The 24,448-nt window shown below is 45.8% G+C and overlaps 4 protein-coding genes across 6 annotated transcripts; 1 reads left to right on the top strand and 3 right to left on the bottom strand.

Moving 5' to 3' along the window:
- Positions 1 to 4,070: 4,070 nt before the first annotated feature.
- LOC127300537 (uncharacterized) lies at positions 4,071 to 10,154 on the bottom strand. 2 transcript variants are annotated; one of them, XM_071820157.1, is made up of 4 exons: positions 8,712 to 8,866; positions 7,612 to 8,460; positions 6,831 to 7,495; positions 4,071 to 4,555 (listed from the first exon to the last, which is right to left on the bottom strand). In XM_071820157.1, exons 1-3 carry the CDS (start codon positions 8,819 to 8,821, stop codon positions 6,883 to 6,885), a joined length of 1,572 nt encoding a protein of 523 aa, XP_071676258.1. In that variant the 5' UTR covers positions 8,822 to 8,866; the 3' UTR covers positions 4,071 to 4,555; positions 6,831 to 6,882. The 2 variants fall into 2 exon arrangements, with proteins under 2 accessions (XP_071676258.1, XP_051186626.1); XM_051330666.2 differs by lacking the exon at positions 8,712 to 8,866 and adding an exon at positions 9,914 to 10,154 and having other exon boundaries at positions 4,072 to 4,555.
- A 1,410-nt stretch (positions 10,155 to 11,564) lies between these two features.
- On the bottom strand, positions 11,565 to 13,974 carry LOC127300535 (ras-related protein RGP1). Its single transcript, XM_051330664.2, has 2 exons — positions 13,327 to 13,974; positions 11,565 to 12,224 (listed from the first exon to the last, which is right to left on the bottom strand). The coding sequence occupies exons 1-2, from the start codon at positions 13,551 to 13,553 to the stop codon at positions 11,777 to 11,779; spliced, it is 675 nt and encodes a 224-aa protein (XP_051186624.1). The 5' UTR covers positions 13,554 to 13,974; the 3' UTR covers positions 11,565 to 11,776.
- A 1,464-nt stretch (positions 13,975 to 15,438) lies between these two features.
- Positions 15,439 to 19,324, bottom strand: LOC127300533 (SURP and G-patch domain-containing protein 1-like protein). 2 transcript variants are annotated; one of them, XM_071820156.1, is made up of 10 exons: positions 19,208 to 19,324; positions 18,564 to 18,959; positions 17,771 to 17,897; positions 17,553 to 17,659; positions 17,324 to 17,467; positions 16,809 to 16,946; positions 16,535 to 16,714; positions 15,920 to 16,098; positions 15,786 to 15,841; positions 15,439 to 15,696 (listed from the first exon to the last, which is right to left on the bottom strand). In XM_071820156.1, the coding sequence occupies exons 2-9, from the start codon at positions 18,940 to 18,942 to the stop codon at positions 15,815 to 15,817; spliced, it is 1,281 nt and encodes a 426-aa protein (XP_071676257.1). In that variant the 5' UTR covers positions 18,943 to 18,959; positions 19,208 to 19,324; the 3' UTR covers positions 15,439 to 15,696; positions 15,786 to 15,814. The 2 variants fall into 2 exon arrangements, with proteins under 2 accessions (XP_071676257.1, XP_071676256.1); XM_071820155.1 differs by having other exon boundaries at positions 15,439 to 15,841.
- Positions 19,325 to 19,454: 130 nt separating this feature from the next.
- On the top strand, positions 19,455 to 24,234 carry LOC127300536 (meiotic nuclear division protein 1 homolog). The gene is made up of 11 exons (XM_051330665.2): positions 19,455 to 19,580; positions 20,122 to 20,202; positions 20,809 to 20,925; positions 21,204 to 21,242; positions 21,421 to 21,528; positions 21,602 to 21,664; positions 21,744 to 21,795; positions 21,962 to 22,006; positions 22,102 to 22,181; positions 23,611 to 23,683; positions 23,823 to 24,234. The coding sequence occupies exons 1-10, from the start codon at positions 19,578 to 19,580 to the stop codon at positions 23,644 to 23,646; spliced, it is 624 nt and encodes a 207-aa protein (XP_051186625.1). The 5' UTR covers positions 19,455 to 19,577; the 3' UTR covers positions 23,647 to 23,683; positions 23,823 to 24,234.
- Positions 24,235 to 24,448: the final 214 nt, after the last annotated feature.

The raw sequence follows: 24,448 nt of genomic DNA, 5'->3' as shown, positions 1-24,448 counted from the left end.
CAACAGTACAGGCGGAAAGCCACCCGACACGGAGCGATAGAGCCTACATACAGCCTAGCTCTTCCTCTCTCTCACCCCGTCCCTCACCTCTGTTCATGTCCTGCATCCTCTCCTCCCCTCCCCTCCTTTTCCCCGGCGGTTGCGGCGTGGGCGGATGCGGCGACGGCTGCGGCGTGGGCGGATGCGGCGGGATTCCCGGGGTACTGTCCTTCCTCCTGAAAATCACGTTTCGCCTCCGTCCCTCCCTAGCCTATCATCCCGATTCAGAGAGCTCCAAGGCTAAATCGAGAAAGCTCTGGCGTTCACTAAACGGCCAAGGCAGCAGCGGTCAAGTTGTGCATATGGAGGAAGCTCCCGTTCATGTCCATCGCCGCCCGCCCGCGACTCCCCAACACGCCAGCCTCGTGGCGACTTCTCCACCGCCGCTACGAATTGGGCTCCTCCCACCGCCGGATGCTGCCCAAATAGCGGCGAGCTATAATCAATTTCTAACGGTGTTTCACTGTCGTCCTGCTCGAGGCCGGCGTCCAAGAAGTTAATCTACATTGACCTGGGCCTGATGCGCGCGTCGGCGGAGGCGCTGGGCAAGTGCTTGGTTTAGGATGTTGTACATGTCAAGATGTGGAGCAGCGTCCGAGTGCCAGAGAGCCGGAGTTCCGCCGCAATCGTCGCCTTGCAGCATGAGCTGGTGTCGCTCCCCCGTGTCTCCTACTACTACTCCGGCAAGGACCAGAAGCTCCTCGCTGCACGGCGGTAGTTGCAGTTGGCATCATTAATTCTAGCACTGTAGTATATCATGTAGTAGTAGTTGTTCCGAACTTATCTTTGACCGTCGCTGCGTCGGCATCAGGATGAATACTGGGTGGTGCCTGCATCTGTTTTGTTCTTGTTTTTTACTACTCTGTTTGCCTTGACACTAAAATGTGTTCATGTTTCGTCTCAACTAGTTGATGATTTCCTAGATAATATTTAGGTTCTTGGTTGCATACTTGTGTTATCGAATCTGTCGATACAGTTCTTGGAGGATAATTCAACCAAATTCAACTGAAAATAGCCAGGCCAGATCACACACACACACACACACACTCTTTCTCAACATGAACGGACTGAATTTTGTTTCGCCATTACAAATTATGGTTCTTTGGTTCATCACCACTTTATCCACAAATAACAAAAGATAATATTCTAAATGTTTCGAATATCCACGGTTTGCTGATATGTTATGTGCTTCTCTTTATGCATTGCAACCGTAAATAAAACAAAACAACAAGAATCTGGAACATATCAAAATAACCTTTGAGAGAACCTTTGAGAGAGAGAGGATGGCGCTGCCTCCCTTGCCTACCTCCTTCTACTCCATTGCGAACCGCCGCCACCTACAGGAGTTCTCGCAGGTGTGTGTTGGGCCTGATGGTGTTTCTCCACAGCTGTAAGACGGCATCGTAGAGAGAGCTCTCAAGCGAGGCACCCAAGGCGGAGCAGCGGTGGCGACCTAAGGCGGAGCTTGGAGAAGAGGCAACGAACAGGCATCCGTGTCTGCAAAAGCAACAACTTCTGCCGATGGGAACTTGGTCGAGCTCGCCTGTCCGGAGCTGAGTTGCTTAGAGCTCCTCGCCCTTGACGTCATGTCATCGATGGACAGCAACAACACCGCAACAACAAGAAGTTGGGCCGCACAGCCATGTCACGCATGTGCACGGTGCTGGCCGCAGCGACCTCCGGCCGCGACAAGCTGGACCATCACGCCGAGGGACACCATGTGACGTCCATGCGACGTCCACCTCGCCGTAGGTGTAGGACAGCTGCACAGGCCACCGGGCGCAGCCTCCGCAAGGGCCACTTTGTCGGCGTAGGCCTCGGCTCCCGCCAGCACGAACTCCGGCAACCAGGGCAGCACTCTGTTTTGGATAGGGGCAAGCAACACTAGCTCCGGCAGGTCGAGCAGCATGAGCGCGTCGCCTGTGTCCACCGCCAATGCGGGCAGCCCGTGCTCCCTCGCCGCCTTTGCCTTGGACGGCGGCATTTTTCTGACGCCCTGCTCCTTCCTGCCTGCCGCACCAGAGGCGGAGTGCTTGAGAAACTCCCGCGGCAGCAGCAGCGCGACGAGGCCGAGCTCCTGCACGAGCTGCCAGGGCTTGTAGGAGGCGGACGCGACAAGGAGCAGCGTGAAGGCCACGGGCCACTTCGAGCTGGAGCACGCAGTCAGGTCTTGTTCGCCGTCGCTTTCATCGGCCGCGACAAAGATGGAACGCACAGCGGGAGACAGAGCAGCCGCGTCGGCCAGAAGTAGGCGGGGCGAAGCACAGACTGCGGGAGACGGAGCAGGCGAGCCGGCGGAGCAGGCCGTCAGCAAGAAGTAGGTGGAATCGCGTCGGAAGAAGTCAAGCCAGCCATTGCCTGCACGCAGCACAGATCACAGGCAGTACATAAACAAACACAAGGTCGGGCAGAGACAACATATTTGGATTCCAGCGACGGCGTATTCTACCTTCAAGTCAGCGGCACGGTGTAGATGACTCTAGCAAGGCCTCCCAGCGGCGCGTTGGAGAGGACTGGTGGTACTTCGGCAAGGCAGCGCGATGGAGCAATCACCATGCCCGTGAAAGATGGCCGGCGGGGGGAAATCTAGAATCTCTGCCGGCGGAGAGAGGCAGAAATGGGGAGCCAGAGGACCCATACTTGTTTTTCTGGATAGAGTCAGCGTCAGAGAACAGGGCCTAGGCTCATGCCCCGCGTCGGGCGGACAAAAGCCACACGAAAAGGAGCAGTGATGTGACGGCAAAAATGTCACAGTGACTTGTTAATGCACGAATCTCCATGTTGCAATGAGTGGTACATGATACAGCCACATCCATGCGTGGGTGTACAAAATCCACACTCGGATAGTATATGCCAAAAAAAAAAAAATTGGCCGTGAATTTTAAATCCATGGTTCTATGATGATTTTGAAACAATTCATCATCTATTTTTAAGTGTTCGGCGGCAAAATATATGTGGAGTGTGGTGAGTAAAACTATAGGGGCGCCAAATAGACCAATATTTTAGTTGAATTGTTAGAATCTTTTCTTGGGAAAGCAAGCCGCTTTGTGTCGGGCCTTATAAAAATTGAGGAATAAAGCTTGCTTCTTAAACTTGTTAAATCTCCACCTGAAATCAGAGTTTCGTGGTAGATGATCAGGAAGCTTAAGGGTTGAGTAGATGAATAGTCAGGCTTCACCCCGCCGTCTACATTTCGTTTGCGTTTCTGTTTACAACATCGTTGTATCGTATGTTCAACATCAAGAACGACTTCACGTCGGAGGAGGAGGCCGAGATCCGCAAGGAGAACCAGTGGGCATTCAAGTAGATCGATCAGCTATGGCACTTCTTTGGTCTTCACATATACGTCTGCTTAAAATATTTACTATTTCATCGCTTTTCTTGTTTAATTAATTACGAGTTAGGCTAGTTTATTTTGTCGCTTGATAAGGTTTATGGATACATGTTTTGCCAATTTTCTTGTTCAATTTTTCTCTGTGTTTCTCGAGTCGTAGCTTCAAGCAATTCATGCATCAATTGCAGTTGGTGGGAGAGTACCAAAGGTTGTGATGCAGAAACTTATAATTTAAAATATTTATATAAAAGACTTCATGATCATTTGAGAAAGAAAATTTTAAAATACCCATGGAAGACTAAGGTAACTCCGAAAATCAAAATCAAGGTTTGGTTAATTAGACATAGTGCTAGGCAATGAATGATAATATGCACAAAAAAAAAGTTGGTAGGGAAAGAAACTCGTCTTATAATTTTGGAAAATCTCTCGGGCTAGAGGCCGGCGACAATAATGAGAAGATAGAACTAATCTAGGAGTATTCTAGTTCCATATACTATCTGTTATTGTGTACAATATTATATTACTCAGATAGTTGTGGTTGTACCCTTAAGTTTTTCTCAAATATTATATTTCACCACTTGTTTTGTGAGTACAGATATACGCGGAAAAACACATTCTTTCATGGTCTAGTATGTCTGCTGCATGGGCATGGTGATTCAGAAAAGAACAGTTGAAAATGTGAAAAGGTTCAGCGGATAATATCAGAAAATATTCTTAATGACTAGTTGACTACACACCAGCATATAAAAGTTGTCCTCAAGAATTTAATGTATGTGAGTTAAATATTGATGTAGCCCTTCCGTCTCTCCTGCCAATAATCCAAGTTATTCAGTGTGTAGATATAGCAGGACTACTTAGAACTTGATATAGCGGGACTACTTAGAAACTTGTAACTCTCAGAATCACCACAGTATATATATTGTTATGTCTAGAGCCGCCTCCATGAAGAACAGGCTCTCGCGTTCAGCAAGCTCCTTGGCATCCTCAGTCAGGACAGCCGGAGTGTGCCAAGATCTGGTTTATTCCCAATTAGTATTATATAAGGGTGCTCTCGTCAGCATGGCCTCGGAGTTCCCCTCGAGCCACCTTGCCATATGATCAAAGGACTGGCGCTTTGTCATGCCATACTATGCATAAGCTCCTATTGCACCTCTGTAGTACGCACTTGTTGATGCTCGGTGTCTGTAACCACATTCAGTGCATGTCTTATTAGGTATTGAAAATGAAGAGTTATAGCAAGTTGGGTTAGGCTATTATCACTATTACAGTTCACTTACAACAATCATAACAACAAGAATACATTAAGTTGCAAATCTAACAAAATATTTATGAAAAAACAGCTAGATGATGAGACTTAATCCTTCCATTCATAATATAAGAAGTTCCATGATTTGTTAGGACAGGAGCTGGACCAATCTTGCAATACACAATTACAATGTAAGTACCTATAGATACAGTTGCAGCGGCATTAACCTTTATGCCACATAAAGTGCATATATTAGTAGAGTAATTTTTGGTTGTACACGAATCATTATACACATTATTATATTACGTGTGTAAGCTCGGAAATGCTGTTTTGATCCCGAGCACAGCTGAGCTCTTTTTCTGGACCACTCGTTTCCTCTGCTGTAGATGGTATGTCAATTTTAAAATCATACAGTTTGCAGCACATGGACCACATCTGTGCACATATTTAACGTTGCTTTAACGGACGGCTGTTGTCGGTACACAACCAGAAAACACTGACCGCGGGACTCCTCTGCGCCTGACCGTATTGCTCCGATCGACGGGTAGACTGGGTAGTGCAGCAGTGCAATGCAGCCATAGCTGGAGCGGAGCCACACCTGCACTGCCGAACGTGCTTGCCGGTCATAGCTCAGCGCCGCGCGGCAACGCACGCCTTGAAGCAGCGGGGACTCCTGCCACCGCCGTCGGGCCTTTCCAACCTTAGTCGCCGTGCTCAGGAGTCAGGACCTACTGCTCCATCGAAAGCCACTCCGCACTGCCCGGCCGCACGTACTGTGGTCTCTAGCGCATGGAGCATCACCGAGAAGTCCATAGCAGCGGCCACCCGACAAGCTGGTCGTCGTCGTCGTTTCCTCCACCAGCTTCTGTCTCGGCGACCGTAGCTACCGCGGGGCTCCGGGCTCGTCTGATAGACCCACCTCAAGAACGCGGCGAGGTCACCTATCCCATGAAAGTCTGTGGGAGGAACATCACGCACTTGACGGCCAGCGTCTTGTATAGGTGTAGCTCATGGACCGTGGTTGTAACTGGGTCAGCTGCGAGCTAGGCCGTGCAGGGGAAGAGCAGCGGGTGGAAGCAGGATGCGAGGTCGAGGGACATTTCGAAGGCACGTAGGCGGTTTAGGCGCGGAGGAGCACGTCGCTGCCGTGGCCGGCGCCGGTGATCCTAACCTCAGGTGAGCGCGCGCGGAGGTTGCTGTCGGCATGGTCGCAGGTGGCCTGCAGAAACGGTGTCCACTGCACGCTGTGCGCGGCATGGACGTCAATCTCTGGTTGGTCGTGAGGTGTGCGAGTGCAATCGTGTTGTATGTCAGGTAAGCTGTGGACGACGCGGGCGCCACACCCGCTGCCGAAGATGTCCTCGTTGGCCCGTAGAGGGAGCGCTGGGCTGTCGGCCGCGTTGCCCTTAGGATCAGCACCAGAAAGCGTGTCCCGGTACCTCGCGCGATGCAGCAGGTCTGCGCAAGGACGAGCCCCCTCGGCGAGGCGACCAACGGTGCCCGTGGTGGCGGGGCACATTATCATGGAGCTAGGACAAGTTGAGCATGTCGTGAGCAGTGAGCAGCAGTATAGACAGGGCGCATGCATGCTCATCTCTCATCTGTACCATAGGTCCACCACATCTACCGTCAAAAACGCCCACTGTTGTCAACATTGTCCCACTGACATGCATTTATTATATTTTCTAGGCTCAGTATCACGATTAAAGAACTACACTCGCTCATGTCCGAAGACCAAATGAATGGTCCACAAAACGAGCTCATATGTGCTCGGGAGCAAAAACGCCCAGCTGGTGTAAGCTGTTTAATTTGCTGTCTACTTCTGTCACTTTATTCCTGAGAAGGGAGTAATCGGTAACTGAAACCTCTGAAAGTGTCAAAATGTCAGGCAGGTTATTCTGATGTAACTCAAAGGTATATATTTAGGTTGAGGATTTAAGGAGCCGAGTAAGAACATGTGACCACCTTATCAACGATTAATGAAGCGAAGCTAGTGAATGTGCATGGCAATAAATAAATGGCATAACCGAGCTGAGTTGATTTCATCTACGGCAACAAATCCCATACAAACACCAATATACTAGGAGCATATATCAAAGTAGTATCAGCATATCTAACTTTGACAAGAGATTCTCACTCTGACTAGCTCTACACGGAGATAAAAAAAAATACTAATGTATGAAGGAGAAAGTGCAGTTCAAGATTAGTTACCTCCAGGTAAGTCCCTCCATGTATGAAGGAGAAACATATATATGACTTGGCGTTAGTTACCTCCAGGTAAGTCTCTCATCCAACAAGGTGCGTATGGAAAACTGATCTCTATCTCAGAATGATGGTGCTCCATCCTGCCCAAGTATCGAACCTTGGAGCTGTTTAAATGATATGCAACTGTTCCACAATCGTCCTCGTGAAACAAGACAATTTCTTTGTAAGGATGAAATCCAAGACACCCAAGAACAAGAGTGTCAAAGTAAGAATTGCACTTTTCGGACCCGTCTGTAACAATGCCAACAGCATTTTCATCGTCAGAGTGCCATTCGAAACCATCTTTCTCTACCGCTTGGTTGTATTCTTGTACGAGCGTGAGGTCGCTCTTCAACAGCAACTCCGCCTCCTCGCTCGTCTGCAAGATCCATGGTCCACGGCCGCCGCCATAACTCCAACAGTATCTTCTCCATGCTGGCTCGAGGTTGATTTCTGTCTTGAACACCCAGACTATCAGACCGCACGACTCGTCAAGGAACCAAACCTGAAACTTGCATCGGCCGTCGATATACAATACACAGTAGACCCCTTTCTTTGATTTTCCAAGACGAAATTGTCTGCACCCTCGTGGCAACTTAATTGCCTCGTACTTGTCATCCGACAGGTTTATTCTAGGAAAATCAAATCGGCGCTAGCATTAATAACCCAAGTAACATTAGTAAGGATGATAAAGTAATACTAGGAATCGATGTAAATATGTATGGTGTCCGAGTTTGAGTAGATGTACCTCAAAATAAAGCCACCTTGCGTTTGTCTACAGGGAACATATAGTGACCCATGCCAGTAAGCGGCGTAGTAGAGATCCATATCAGAATTCCTGCACGATAGAACGTCTTGGATTGTTCCAGGGGCATCCCCATCTCGTGCAAATGACCTCTGCTTCCAGCACTTTGTCCTCGACGAGAAGACATGCATGACGTACTGCGAAGGAGGCCACTCTGTGGTGCAGGCCGTGTCACTGTCGGCCAGTATGTCACCAGGAACACGAGGGATGAAGAAAACCTGGTAGTGCGGTGACATGGTGGGATCGTAGACCAGGTAGCGGTTATTGTGGCAGCGTCCGCAGGACGTTGTTGCCATCCTGGGCCTCGGGCACGCACATGGCAGCGGGGGCAGCGGTGCCCACTGTCGAGTGGCAGGATTGACGACCACGTCATTCTGGATCAAGATGAGGCCATTGCAGTGATCCTTCATCTCTCCTGCATACTCCCCATAGGCAGGATCTTCTTCGAGATAGTCTAGCCTGCTGGTGATGTAGCGCGACGTGGAGCGGCGGGAGAAGAGGATCGGGGCGTCTATCTCGACTTTGTCGTAGATGATGGCATCGAGCGAGAGCGGGAGCAGGTCCACCCTCAGGAGACGGTGGTGGTCGACAGTGGCCCGCCAGGTGGAGCATACGCAGCGGGAGATGGCGAGGCTGCGCGGAGGGAGGTGGCGGAGGATGTCCACCAGCACATCTGTGTGCTCCATGTCCATGTCGACTGTCAGATGCTGTCGATCTGCGGGGGAGCGTGCGCTCAAAATGACGCCCGGCAAGGTTGATGGCAGCAACGCACGGGCAGGGGCAGGGCCGGTCCTTTAATAAAATACAAATGTGTAAGTTAGAAGCGTCGACTCCTTAAAAATATTAATGTATGTATATGTGAATGTTACCGATAAACACTTAAAATGTATCTAAAAGCAACAAAAAAAAGTCATATATATGAACAATTTGTAATAAGTTTTCTTCGATTACCCACAACGCAAAATTGCAAACAAACAATTTGTAATACAAAAACAAGCACATAGATAGAAAACTACTAGATCATCATGGCAATAAAATCTTACTGGTTATCACGTCGAATTCTAAATCCAAATAGTACGTCTCTAGGAGGATATCCAATCCATGAATTACGAATGCCCTGTGGCAACAGCAAAGACACCCTTTGTACTGACATTTTCAACCAAAAATCAACCGATCGTCATTGCAGAAGTTAGGACATGCCTTAGAGCAGGTCTAACAGGCCCCGTATAACCCGCCCACCCCGTAAAATTCCGGCGGGATACGGGGCCGGCACGAGTTTGGGCGTCTAGCAGGCCCCATATTCGGGCCGGCCCGTTACGGCGGAATACGGGGCCCAGGAAATCGGCCCCGTCGCCCCGTACTTATAGTGGGCGTAGGTGCGAGTGAGGGGTTAACCCCTCACTCGCAACCCTAGCTCCGCCGTGCGCCGCCGCCTCCTCCTCCTGCTCCGGCGAGCAATTAGTCGCTCCCCCGCGCCACATTCCACCCCAGATCCTGCATGGACTCCCGCCGCCGCAGTAGCGCCTCGCCGGCGAGCGGATCGAAGCGATCCCGCTCGCCGGACACCGTGGAGGAAGCGTGGCGGCTTTTTTGCAAAAGATCAGCCGCCGGCAGCCGTCGCGCGGCCTGCAAGTACGACGGCGCCGCGTACATCCCGGACAAGCTCATCGACTTCGCGCGGGGCGGCCGCTGGTACCACGAGGACCCGCCGCTCAAGCCGATGAGCGGCCCGAAGTTCTCGGCGTGGCTCGCCGAGTGGGAGCGCCAACGCCGGGTGAGCGAGGCGTGGAGGGCGACCATCGGGAGCACTAGCGGCGGAGGTGCCCCGCTCGCCGGCGAGGAGGAGGAGGAAGACGAGGACCCCGCCTTCTTGAAGGCGATTCAAGACTCCCTCAAGGACGCCGCCGAGAAGGACAAGGCGGAGGAGGAAGAAAGGGCGGCAGCCATCGCCGCCGTGCAGGAGGCGGAGGCGCGGGAGGCGCAGGCGGCGGCCATCGTCTACCTCTCCGACTAGAAGTCGCGATCCGATAGCGCATTTTGTATGTATGTAGGTACGTCGATTTCTATGTATGATCGATGAACTATGAATGAAAGTTTCCCGGGGTTTTAAATTTACTAATATACGGGGTCAAATACGGGTTCTGCTAGACGGAGCGGTGTCTGATCGACCATTTTTTTTATACGGGGCGAAATTCAAGCGTTATACGGGGCAGAAAAGTAAGGGACCTGTTAGACATGCTCTTACCAGTAGATAGAAACTAAAATTCTCCCGGTTATCCAGAATCACGAGGCGGTCGCCCCCATCGCGGTGGCAGGTCTTCCGCCATGGCGAATTGGGTGGTGGGCGGAGGAAGCGGTGAGCGATCCCGGGCGGCACCGATACCCTGATGCGGTACTGGATGGAGAGCTCGGTACCGCGTCCTCGGTGTCCACCCAGGCGATGAGCTCGGCGGCAGCGGCGCTAGGGGGAACTGGGGGAGCACCAGGTGCGCGCGGGGCTCTGATTTGGTGAGGAGTGAGACTCCTCTAATAACCCTAGCGAGCGCTGCCGTCCTACGGCCCATCATGTAAGAATAAAAGGCCCGGGAAGAAGATGAAACACGCCCATCTGGGAGAAGGTTCAGTTCGGACTGTTTTGGTGTAGTTTCGGCCCAAGATGCTTCCTGTCGCCTTCCCGTGGCCGTCTTTTCCCTAAATATCGGGAATTACTCGTTCTGAGGACCTATTACAAATTTTAAAATAGCTTTCCAATTTTTTTCATACAAAATTATTTTCGATTTCATGTGTTCTAAAAAGGGGTTTTGAAAGAAATTACAAAAAATATGGGGAAATATGGCATCACTCAAATTAGACCCTATTAGAAATTTAGAATGGCAGTTTCTAGATTTGATGGGTTTTCTCGTTTCCTAGATACCCTTTTTTTTTATTTTCGGCCATATTTAAAAAAAAGTATGTTAAATTTAAAATAAAAAATTTATAGTCTGGTTCTAAAAGTGAGAAAATATAGTTTTAAGCTAACAAAGTAGGATTCCAGGCGAAGAAATTTGAAATATTTAACCCCTTGCTATGAATGGTCATTTCAGCAATTTTGAATCCAATCAAAGAAAATATAAAAAAATAAGTAAAACTTGCACACAGAGTCCTTTATGTGTCCTCGTTGACAGAAAACAACAAACTTGTAAGTTGATGATTAAAACAACACAAATTCTTAAATGGGCTATCATGTCTGAATCATCTTGACTTTCTACCCAAATGATCATGGTGATGGCCATATCCGTGTCATATTTTGTCATAATTTTCCCAAATTATGCCTATAAGTGTATCTTGGCATGACAAACAAAAGGGTCGAAATGAGTTTCAAATTTTTTGTCACAAAAAATTGTTTTCCCGTTTTATGTGTCCCAAAAATGGAGGTCTGTTGAAGGAATAACAAAAAAAGGGGTAATATGGTATAACACCGATTTTCGCTGAAATTAGACCCATATTTGACAATTTTTTCTGTTTCTAGGTACTTCTATTGGGTTTCAGCCGATTTTATAAAAGCATGTCAAAATTAAACTACACGTGTGTTATAGTTTGTGCGTGTTTAACTAACAACATCTGTAGTTTCTGGGGGAAAAAAGTCTTGTAGAGGTTTCTCATTTCGACCACCACTGTGACCTGCTTAATGTCTGACTAAGATAGGACTAAACTACGCTGGTTCCAGATAGTATCTGTAATTTTGTACAATATTACTCAGATAATTGTACTTGTACCTTTAATTTTTTTTCTCTAATATCTCTGCACCTATTTTAAGAAGATAGATATACACGGCAACACACGCTTTCATGGCCTAGCATGTTTGCGCCTGGAGATTCAGAGAAAAGCCAGCATAAAAGGTGAAAAGGTTGAGCTGGTTTATCTGAAAAATGTTTTTAATGACTACACACCGCCATATAATTAGATTAAAAAGTAGTTATCAAGAAAATTACAATGTATGTGAGTTAACTATTGATATGGACCTTTCGTCCCTCCTCCCAAGAATCCCAGCTATTCAATGTGTAGATACAGTGGGACTACATGGAAACATTTAATTGCCAGAAACACCATAGTATATATGATGCTATGTCTACGAGGACATACAACATGTGGCCTTGGCTGCAGGGGCTGCCTCCTGACCAGGGATGATAACTTTAGTTCCTTTCAGCAAACTCGCGTTTCCGCTAGAATTCGACTCGTCGTTCGCAACAAGGTTTTTCTTGCTGACGGTGCGGTATATCTCTGTTAGAGCAGTCGTGAAAGCATTTTCGACATTGGTGGCCTCAAGAGCCGAGGTCTCCATGAAGAAGAGGCTCTCGCGTTCAGCAAACTCCTTCGCATCCTCGGTCGGTACAGCCCGTAGTGTGCCAAGATCTGATTTGTTCCCAATTAGCATGATCATGATGTTCTTGTCAGCATGGCTTCGCAATTCCTCAAGCCACCTTGCCATATGATCAAAGGACTGGCGCTTGGTCATGTCATATACTAGCATCGCTCCTACTGCGCCTCTGTAGTAAGCACTTGTTACTGCTCGGTACCTGTTAACACATTCAGTGCAAGTTTAGATATTGAAAGTGAATAATTTAATACACTCAGTGCAGGTTTAGATACTGAAAGTGAAGAATTAAATAAACTCAGTACAGGTTCAGATATTGAAAGTGAAGAATTAAATAAACCAAGCAAGTTGGGTAGGCTATTATTACTGTTACAGTTCACTTACAACAACAACAAGAATACCATCCCTTCACTTGCAGATCTAACAAAATATTCATGACCAAACTGCTAGATGTTAAGACTTACTCCCTCCATTCACTTGCATGTCACGATTCGTTAAGACCAATCTTTATCTGACACACAACTTTAATCCTAAGTAAGCAACTTTGAATGCAGATCCAGTGACATTACTTTTTTTCCAGTAGAGTAAATTTTGGTTGAACCCTTGTCTAAAAAATTACGATATGCCTTATATGAGAAAGCTGTTTATTCTGTTTGCCTACTTCTTTAGTCACTTTATTGTGGAGAAGTTGGTCAAAGCATTTTGGCAGATTCTAATCCTTTTCCTAATTTACATGTGCAACTATATGATAATAGGCAACTGAAATTTCCGCAACTGTCAAAATCTAAGGCATGCTATATACTCTGATGTAACCCTCTAGTCTACATTTAGACTGAGCAAATTCCAACTGCGTTAGTATGGAAAAATTTGGATATGGTAGCTACCCAAGATGATCAGGGAAAACATCAGTTTGTCAATTTTAAGCGCATTTAACGGGTCCTACTTAGAAGCTTATAGCAAGGAAAACAACGAACACCAAGTTATCTTGTAAAGGAGACAGCATAACAATTGCAACATTATTTTACAGAAGAGACAATAAGCTCATGATTTCACCACAAACAATGATAAACCCATCACTATTCCACTCAGCAATGACAGGACTAAGTGCAAAACCCAATTTAGAGGAATCTTATCACAAAAATATCTTCATCCATAAAGATTATTACTGCAGCTAGTTAGCTAGTGCATGGTCTACATCAGCAATATGAATGATCCCCCAATTAAACGATCAAGGCCATGGAGAGGATCCAGCGAGCAGGTTTTTTTGTTTTTGTTTTGTTAATAGAGTACTTGGTTATTAGTACCTTTCTTGTCCGGCGGTGTCCCAGATCTGTGCCTTGACGGTCCGGTTGTCGATGTGCAGGGTCTTGGTCTGGAACTCGACGCCGATGGTGGCCTTGGAATCGAGGCTGAACTCGTTGCGCGCGAACCGCGCGAGCAGCTGCGACTTGCCGACGGCGGAGTCGCCGATGAGCACCACCTTGAAGACGTAGTCGACTTTCTGCCCCATCTCCCCGTAGCCCCGAGACATCTTCTCGGGTGAAATCGCCTCGCCGAGTTTCCCTACTTCAACCGAATCTGCACCGGCAGGGAATCTCTTTATCTTGGCTGACCGATCTTGGCGTCAGGAGAAGGAAAGTGCGTCCCCCTTCTCACGTTCTTGGTTTTCTGAACCGCGGGGCTACTGTTGCAGCAAGAACGCAAGTAGTATTGAGGAGCAGGTAGTGGGTGGGATCGATGAGAGCGCTGAATTGTTATTGGGAAGAAGAAGATGGTGGCGGCGATGATGATGAAGAATTTGTAAACTTGTTTGGTGTTAAAATAAGAGCTGGCAGTGTTGAAGCGATCAACAGGAAAGTGGAGATGCACACGAGGAGGATGGAAATTCAGCAAAGAGGGAGGGGAGAGGGAAAGGAAGTGCGAAGACGTGCTCGCTCAACCGTCAACGGTCCACACGAGATTAAAATACCAATGTACTGGCTAGGTTTGCTTCCCCCTTGTATACTATCACTACTTGTTCTAGGAAGATTCTTCTTACACGAGCCTGGATTTTCAACTTTTAACTTCAAAAAATGTTCGAAACGAGCTAAATCGTTCCGGATAATTTACGCCCCAAGCTCTCCTCCTGACATCATGGCACTCGTTCTCGTTCACGGCTAAGAGCATTTGTGGAGGATCAAAGGAAATACTGTGGCACCTTGATGTAGCATCTAGCCCTATTTATTATATTTGATTACTTGTTTTATTGTTTGTTGTAATTTAATTTAAAAACAATCCTCGCAAACATTTTTATTCATATGCTACATTTGATAAATGGTTTATGTGTTAAAAAAAGTAATTTAAATGTTTGGGGGCGGCGTTTGGGGGACACGGCTGGGGAGCGACGTCCCCCAAAGGTGGCACGAACAAAACACGTCCCCCAAACGCTCAATCCGGCGCGGTTTGGGAGACGCTTTGGGGGACGCGACTGGAGATGCTCTAAGTCCTGACTGCGTGCCATGCGGTAAACCGACTTCGGGCGGAGGAGCTCGATGAAGGTCAAGCAAACCTGCGAAGGCGAGCCGACCGTTCCTGGTCTTCCAGTGAAACCAAAAGAAAGTGAAAATATTTTAGAGAGGGGCACACGGGTTGCCAGATTGCAAAATAGCCTGCATAGTAGCTGGATCAGAGTTGACATTATTAGCAACATAGTTGTCAGGACTAGAATAAGCCAAGTGTAAAAAGACCAATCAAAGATTAGGAAAAGAACAGAGGCAGGAGGGATGCATGTCATCTTCCTCGAGACCACATCAGGCGCATCTTCTTTTCTAGTAATATGAACAGCGAATCTACCTTAGGGACTTCGAATCGGTCGACGACACACAGCGATATGAAAAACGGAAAAAAGTTCAGTTGATTTGTGATAAACCAGCCTACCATCAACACACAGCAATATGCAAAGCGGAAAAAGGTTCAGTTGATTTGGTCGATTTGCGGTTTATTAAAACACGAGGCATATAGAGAAGGTGAACCATCTCATTTTTGTCGCCGTTGACTTATTAAACCAGTATGTATTGGCCGACATGGCAGGCACTGTTTGAATTTTAAACCACTTTGTTCACGGAACAACAGTCCTTACAGCGTTCACGTTTCGTCGAAGGAAAACCTGAATATCGCTTGTACAGTATGTTAACAAAATAGAAAACCACTCACCTACAGATCATAGATTAGTCAGCGTGATGATGACTTGCATCTTCGAATATAAACTCATAGTAGTTTCAGTACTGTAGCTGAGACAAACTCATCACACTTAATCAATAAAACCCATCGCTAATGCACACCTATGCTACTCGTAAATTCAGGCAATTTCAGTTCCTTTAGAATTGCACATGTAACAATTAGCTGGAAACGGACAACTCAAAGCAACAAACACAATATAAGAAAACATTACTTAATTGAAGTAAATCCTGACAGAAGTTGCATAATCACAAAAGTTACATTGTCCATCACCAGAGGTAGAAACACATAACCATTTTAAAGAAACTTTAAAATAAAACACTACATAGAACATTCAGAGTATTTAACTTGACAAAAACGAACAGTACAAAAGCAAAGCTACTGCGGAACCCAGGAAGCCCCAGAGCTGTGGCATCCCAAGTTACTTGCTGAACAAAATGAACTTCTTGGCTTTTCTGCTGGTGAACAAAGCTTTCAATAGTGTTAGTGATATCCCGGAGTAGTAGTTAGTTCTGTGAGCAAAAATGCAGCAAAATTGACTTCTTACGTCTTCCCCCTCGGCTGGCCTCCTTTGTATCAGTAGTATTGTTTCCTTGGGTTGTTCTGCACAAAATAACACAACTGTTAAGACAAACATATATAACGGAAATTCATTAAAGCAAGCCATGGCTGACAGCATACCAGTGGGTTTGGCCTATGGCGGTAGCCAAGCATCATTCGCTTCTTGTATTGCTCATAGATGTCATCTTCAGATGAGACCACACCAGGTTGGACAGCACCAACACCAAGATGGTCCTGTTTAATATCTCCAGCCATAACTGGATCTGCACGGCCACTTCTCTCGCTGCCAAGACCCTCACCTGCATAACATACTACATTTAGCGCCTACTTGGATCAAGTTTAAATCACGTGACTAATTCAGTGTCCAACGGAAAGGCTCGGAAGGGGAAAGGTTAGCAGAAATTCTATATGCTGCAGAATCCAGAAAACATAGTTTATTTCTGGTGTTGTTCATCAAGGATTTCCCATTGGGTGTTGCTGTTAACAAGAAACTGCATGTTACTGCATATTTGTGCACCAAGGATGGTTTGCAACAGGCAACCAAATGCACTGAGATGGGACACATTCAGACATCAGAGACAATACATATCAATATCAGAAATCTATTGAGTTATTTAACTTTATCTGGAATTCTTTACTGGCTAAAAAACAATCCAATAGGTCAAGTAAGATCCTACAATGCCATACAAGCATTCACTAGAAATGGAACTCTGTATCAAGTATTCAAGGACTAACCTTCCCTCCAGCCCATCTTAGACAGAAGCTTGTGCCCAATATTGTCAGCCTGAATTTTAGCCTTCTCTGCAGCTTCTTTGGTAGCCTTTTGTGCTGCAGCATCATTACAGCGTGCCATGAATTTCTCAAGTTCTTCCTGAGGAATGAAGTCACCCATGTGGTGTCCCTTCTTAGGAGGACCTGGAAAGACAGAAAAGATTGTACTACAATAAATATCAAAGTCTCTACAGCCTACCAACAGAGCAATGGAAAATAATAAATGCAAAAAAGGTACCCTGAACAAGGCAAGGAGGTGGTGGCATTTCGTCTTTCGACTGTCTTGGTGGTCTCTTCCGTTCTTCCTGTGCAGCTTTCTTCATGTAGAATTCCATCAATGCTACTGGGTCTGAAGGTGCAGACGCACTGTGATCACCTGCAGTACATGAGACAGCATTGACAAACTAAAATTATGAAATAGAAACAAAATGAAACTGCTAGATGTGATGATAAAAGGATATAGGGTCCAAAAACAAATCACAATTTATCTTTTTTTAAGAGCATCATATATCTATTTTATGCATTAAGACAAGCGCATATTACAGAGCATGCCAAAACAAGAAAAAAGAGAAGCAGAATGACAATTAATGTGGCGAACCAGACTTGTAAGCACAATAAAACAATTAGAAAGTGGTGAATCCAGCCTACGAACACCAAAAAAAAAAAGCAATCAAAGCAAGAGTAGCAGACAAGCTTAAGAAAAAGAACTTGACCATTTGAACATTATCAAGAAAGACATCGCGAGGAACTTACCATGACTAGATGAGCTTCCCTGAGAAGGACCGCCCTCATATGCCCCATATAAAGCAGAAGCTGGTGTTTGGTAGTTCGATTTGGGTTCAAACGAGCTTCTATGTGAACCACTATGTGCTCTGGAGCTTTCAGTGCTAGAATTAACTGCATTTAGCAAGAACATATGGCATCACAACATGCACAGAAGATAAGTGATAGCAACAGTAACGATGTTCTCTGACACACGTACCAATTTTTGAAGCCTGAGCATCTTTTGTTTGTGCAAGCACTTTTTCCTCTTCAGCAAGCCGGGTCTCATAATATTTGTAGTCTGAAGAGTTCTTATCAAATAGAAACCTGCAGATAACCAGACACGTGGTTAAGAGTTCATTATCGCAACAGCTAATCATAGATATTTTTTTTTATTTCCAACATTAATGTAAGTCAGCAAAGCTAGAGCAGTCATACTTGAATGGTGTATCCCCAGGATTCCTCTGCCGTGTGATATCCTCAAACTGTCTCCCGTTTTTTGCGACAAAGCTTGCTAATTTGTCAGCAACCTGCCTGACAGTCATATCATTTGGTGTTGCTGAGGCTGCATGTCACTTAAGAGCTCATTAATATCAAGCGGATGAACAAGGGAATGCAAAGCAGTAGCGCCACATTTCCAACCCTTTCAATCAACATCCTTCCCAGCAATATCGATATAGTTAATCTATAAACTGCAGCCATAAGAAAAAACCAAAACCTTCACAACTTTCTTCTGCCAACAGTGTTTGGAATATAGAATTACAGATGCTGAGAACTGATGTCCACATTCGACAAGGTACTACTGCATGCATAGCTAAGCAAAAGCAGAGTTTCAGTATGGTGGTGCAATGGCGATTGGTTTTTTTAGTTAGTCAGACAGGTATGCTTCAGATAAGCAGTGCAGCGTCATTATATATTGCAATTCTCAAGTCAGGAATCAAGAAACAACTGTTTTTGCTCAAAATGTTCAGCTCAGAATAAGTTGATCGCATTTGAGACAATCTTAATCACAATTGTAATCCAAGTAACAGTGCGCATGTACACATACAAGATACAGTATCTCTAATGTTTAAAATGGTCTGTCAAAATTTGAATCCTTGTAGTTGTAGCATATCTATATGTAGAGTCAAGACTCAAGAGGTACCACCCGCAGTAAGGACATATGATCTCAGAGAGTGTGTCACTAGAAAGAAATGCAGTAACAGCAGCAAATGAAAAGAAAAATGATTACCAACAGCCCCTGCTGGGGCAGCTGCTGAGGAGGCATCAGCAGACTTGTGCCGCTTGGCGTGATCCTCCCTCTTGACACCGCCCACATCGTCTTCGTCCTCGTCCTCCTCGGCCCCGAACTTGACGGGCAAGATGGGGGCCTTGTTCTTCTTCAGGCTGAAGGCCAGCTTCCCGCCCGACAAGACGGGCGCCGCCTTCTTCACCTCAAGCGGCCTCTTGTTCATGGGGATGACAATAGGCGACTTGGGGTTCACAGCCTTGGGCGCCGCGGCCGGGGCTGAGGCGCTGGTGGGGGTGGCCTTCTCCTTGTCCTTCTCCTGCTGCATCTGCTTGAACCGCTCCATGAAGGAGCCGTCGTTGGCGAAGAGGCCCTTATCCATGGCTACGCTACACAATCCTTTAAGCTCCAATCAACACACCGCCATGGGTTGTTACAGAAAAGGTAACAACATACATAATCCACCGAAACAAGTCTAGACGCAATCTAGCCTGCCACCCCCATCCCGCTCAGAAAAAATCCACCAAAAGCCGATTTGGGCGAGACTTGGCGTGCAAAAAATTGGGGAAAATTCCGGGATGGAGGCGCGAGGCCTCGAATCGCTGGATCCCATGGGGGCGGGAGGGCGCGTGGTGAGGGAGAGTTACCTGATCCAGAGAGATCGGACGGGGGAACCAAACCCTAGAAACGAATTTCTCGCGGTGGTGGGATGGGGGAATCGGGATGTGACGATGGGGAAGAAGAAGCTGCCGACCGTACGGACTTGACTCGGCTCCGCCGTGGGAAGCGAACCGCAGGTTGGGCTTCCGGGCCTGGGCCGGCCCGGCCTTACCCATTTCGTGCGTCGGCCCAACCTAGGCGGGCCAGGGCCCAACAAGCCCTCTAGCCTCGTCTAATCTAGAAGGCGCATTCGCGGAGCGAACTGACGCAAAACCTTCCCCACTCCCCCTCGCGTCTCCCGGCGACCGGCGGCAGCGCCACCCTCCGTCGCCACCGGATCGACGGTGCTCTCCAGCCATGGTGAGTTCCTTCTCCTATGGTTCATCTCCTTCACCCCTGCGCGCCAACGCCGCCGAATTTTGGTGGCGCGGGCACGGGGTCCATGGCTCGGCGGACTGGAAGTGGAGCTCCCTTTTGCACGCGAGGTAGTTCGGCTGTGCGTTCAGAAGCACTAGGGTGTAGCGGATTGGAGAATTCGGTGCATTTCGTACTGTGAATCGTTGGGCCCCTAGGTTTTCCAATTTCCATTGTTATCGCACTGCCGCCCGTCACATCTAAGGTGCATTTTGCATCTCATAGCCGTATGTTTCAGTTTAGAGTGCCGCCTCGATGAATTTCAGACTATCAGCTGTTTGTGGGTCACCGGTTGTGTTTCTGGGTCACTGGGTGTGCTTGTGGGTGCGGTTGGGAATTGGGATTTGCAATGCCATGGAACTGTGTTCGTACTGTATTTCCTGTGACAAGTTTGGAATTGTGATGGCATTTCCTGTACTGTATCCCTAAGCGCCTGCATAGTTTTAATGGATAGTTCATAGCTGATTATTCTCCTTACTGTCCTTAGTCGAAGAAGAGGGGCCTTTCGTTGGAGGAGAAACGGGAGCAGATGCTTCAAATATTCTACGACAGTCAAGACTTCTATCTGGTAAACCTCCTGTGGAGATTTTGCGAAACTATTCTACCACTTTTTTTTTGCCAACATTAGCTGTTTCCAGCGACTACTTTTTGTTCGTGCGCAACAAACTTATGTGTGCTTCTTTTCTGGTGCTAATGTGGAAGTTTTAGCTTGAAGATGCGCCCGTAGGGTGTTTATATGTAGTTTAGCTATAATCTGTAATGATGATCAACGCAAGTAATTCATATGCTACATGCCAGTCTAATTGCTGCACTTCATTCCCATATTCTCGTTCAATATTGATTTTAACCTGTCAAATTGTCACCTCCATGTTACATTATGCATTTATTTTCCACAGGAAATCAGAGTCTATTTAAAGCTCACCGTTAATACCTTAACATACGACTCTATATATACTGCTGCCAGCAGTAAATAATACAGCTGTATATGAGTGCCAACGTGCTTTGGTGAACTTCTATTTCTGTGCACTAAAGGTTTCTGTTCTGATGTTCATGTGGTCGCGCCAGTTCTTTTGGCTTGAAAAACGATCAGTAGCGTCTATGTCTGTTGTTTCTTCGTGTAGGCTGTAGAATATGTTTTAATGTGTCATAAATTTATTATTCTCTTGTACTTCAGCTAAAAGAGCTCGAGAAGATGGGTCCTAAAAGGGGAGTGATCAGCCAGTCCGTTAAGGATGTTGTGCAAACCCTGGTGGATGATGATCTTGTCTTGAGAGACAAAATAGGGACTTCTGTAAGTTTTTCTTCTTTTATTGTAGCATCGACGGGAAAGAGTAGTTGGACTGATTCACTGTCATGATGTAGCCATTTGCAGATAGGGTGTGCATTAAGTTGATGTTTCTTTAACTAAAGAAGGTTTATTGTCCTCTTCAAGAAAATTGTGTTTGGGTTGCACCTAACTTTAACTTTGCATGCTATATGTATCACAAAGAGAGTGCATGCCAATTGTTTGCTTAACTTGCATACTCATCCATGTACCTTTTGTTTCTGAACTCCTTAGTTTCCTTACAGGTGTACTTTTGGAGTCTTCCCAGCTGTGCTGGAAATCAGGTATTGTTATGATGAATTGAACTCTGCTCTTCTTACACTGCATAGCGTCATTAGCAAACTTTAACCTTGCATGTGTGGTTGGACTTCAATGAAAACCAGGCCGCACATACCAATTAAGTCACTTACATGTAGCCTCATTAAGACCAACTTATAATAGTGAATGTTGGATTGCTTGTAGCTGAGGACTACTTACAACAAGCTGGAGTCTGATCTTTCAAACTCTAAAAAGCGTTACCTGGAGCTTGTTGAGCAGAGAGACAACTTGAAAACTGGCAGGGAGGACTCTGTAAGTTATTCACCGTGTCCTCTGTTGAGCTGTGTAAGAGGCATTTAGATCAAACTTATATGCATTGCTGTAGGACGAGAGAGAAGATGCTTTGCAGGAGCTGAAGGCTATAGAGTTACGCCATGAGAAGTTAAAGGTTTATATACATCCAGCTATCTCTTCTTTGGTTTTCATCAGTGCCATGTGCAGCTCAACCACTTCTATGCTCATTTCAGGAAGAACTGGCTGCTTATGCTGATAGTGATCCATCTGCGCTAGAGGCAATGAGTATGACATCTACCATTCCTCATTTAGTATAGGAATTGGCTTTTGTCGCATCTATTATTAGTGTTTGATACATTTTTCTGACCTGTGTTTCCACGGAAACATCCTGTTTCATCGAAGTTCGTACAGTAAATATACTTTTTTCTAAACTGTATGCTGATAATTGCAGAGGATGCTACTGAGGTCTCCCATTTAGCAGCCAACAGGTGGACAGGTACCAGTAGTTCCACTTGTCAACTTTGTGAGAAATTAATGCTTGCGACTTGCCTGCCATCACTTAGGCTAATGTCATTATGAATGAAACTTCAGAGAACATCTTCACTTTGCAACAATGGTGTTCAACTACATTCCCTCAAGCAAAAGAACAACTCGAAAACATGTACAGGGAGGTAGGTTCTGCCCTCTCCTCATATTGTAATTAGAAATGGAATTCAGAAACTATAGAGATGGCATGCTGTTAGCCTGTTACTTCACTTATGCCAATATACAATTGGAACTAACGATTTGTAACCATCTAAAGCTTAGGTGAAGCAACACTTAGTAGTTAGAAGAATGCCACTTAGTGCAGAGTGGATTGACATGGTTCTGAGCGAGTGCAACAATAATTATTGGGTTACATAAAATCCTTTAAATGGTTGATACCATAAAATATGGCCAACTTAAGATCATCTACCTCATAGATATTAGTACCATATTATTTTTTTCAAAGGATACATTAACATACTAGTAAGTATATTGCCATGCATGCACATTAAATCTTCTTCTTTTTTCCTTTAATTACTTAAGCTAGCCACAGCTAGATCTTTTCACTAGTCAATATATTTCTTCTTTTTTGTTAACTAACTTTGCAGTGCTCTAGAACCTTCATTTTTATCTTCAGTAATGTTATTAAGAGTGTAAACAATTGGTGGTTATGTTGACTATGTAAGGGTGCTTACATTAAAATTCTAGCATTCGATGTGTGCTTTCTGTTTGGGCAGTAGAATAGGGACGAGGACACCTTTGGGGAGGACCAGCGCGACCTCCATTGTGCTGGTGTCACTGTCATGGCCTGGTAATTAGTGTAATTTCAGTAATTTACCAAGGTATTTGCAGTGGTCCATTGGGGCCAGCTGAGTCCATTGACCCGTACCTAGCTCTGGCCCTGCTCTACAAGGATGAGCCTAAATCATGTCCATCTGTTACTTTGTACTTGTTGTCTTTGTGCTCGCTAACATGCCAAGTTTATTGTTGCCATAAGGCATACCAAAAAGTCTGCAACTAATCCATATTCATGCACTAGATGTTGCTTGTGAGGTATATCTCTTATCCAGGGTGTAGTGGACCCAAATGCACCATATTTGTACATGGTGTGAAATAACCTGACCATCTTAAAGAAGCATATCCATCCGACCTACTTGCCCACTTAAATTGTGAAGCCTTTTGTCCTGTAGAGAACACACTGTACATGTTTGTCTTGAGTGATTTAAATTTAAGAACATAGCAGTAGAATGCCGTGCCATGCCGCCCAGCACAATGAATTACAGTGCCAGAATTAAGAAGCTGGCCATTTTTTGTTTACTAGTTTGGACTTGGCGGGGTATTGAAACATGTAAAGACCTGAATCGTTCGCAAGTGACTGTAGTGTAGCTTAGCTTTGGTGCGCCATTGGATGTGACAACTAAAGTTTGAGATTGGCTTCTTTATCTTGTGAGAAACGTTAGCTTGTTTTTCTGGAAAGTAACTTTGACTAATCCATATCCTCATTTCCTAGATAAGATAACATCCTTCAGAAACCAGTTCTGCATTCATCTGATGTGTGTTGTTGTGGAATTTCAGGCTGGCATAACAGAAGACTTTGACTATCTGCCGTAATGCTGAACATCCTGCCTGCCTGCCCTGTTACAGCCTTGTATGTAATCCCCCCTCCGCACATGATATTGGATTTAGAGTAGTTTGTGTGGAATTGGTGAAAGTCACCCGTACCATATTCTGTTTGAAATACTGAGCAGATAATGTCATTATCTGACTTGTTCTGTTATTTTAAACAGGTACCTATTAATGTCGACAATAGGAACTCTCACTGTGATAACACAATGCTAGAAGAGGAAGGAACCCATGAATTTGGCACATGCATGTAAGAGATTGACCGTCAAGCTTCCAAATAGGAAAACGGAAGGATGTGAAATAAGAAGCTAGAACATGCAACTAACAATACCTAGAGAAGGTAGTCGTGGTTCTCCTTTGCTATATGGATGTTTGCCAGATAGAAATTGGCATTCTCTTTCAATATCCTTTCACACCCTCGCCCCAAGAGTCCATATTTTTGTCTTTTGCATTGGTGTCATGTGTGCTCGTTTCATTTTCTAATGCAACTCGATCATCCATTAGGTACAAAATATGTACTTGCTTTCTTTGCAAAAATATCTGCTAGAAAAAATTATGTGGTTGCGACCATTGGGCTGCACTGGTGTCATGTGTGTCGTTGCTGCATGATTTATAAACAAATCCCGGAGCTGTTTTTGAGTTTGGCCCGTGCCTACTTTGAAGTACACCATGAAGCAATTGCATGAATGACATTTCCTTACGATAATTGTTCAAACTTGGGTGCACAACGAGTTTAATAATGCCATCAACATACTTCTTAATTTCTTATACTACAAAAATGGGTCGTCCA

This window comes from Lolium perenne, chromosome 5 (genome assembly GCF_019359855.2).
Source record: "Lolium perenne isolate Kyuss_39 chromosome 5, Kyuss_2.0, whole genome shotgun sequence".
NCBI lineage: Eukaryota > Viridiplantae > Streptophyta > Magnoliopsida > Poales > Poaceae > Lolium > Lolium perenne.
Note: the sequence above shows the minus strand (reverse complement) of the source record. Positions and strands in the feature narration are given on the sequence as shown.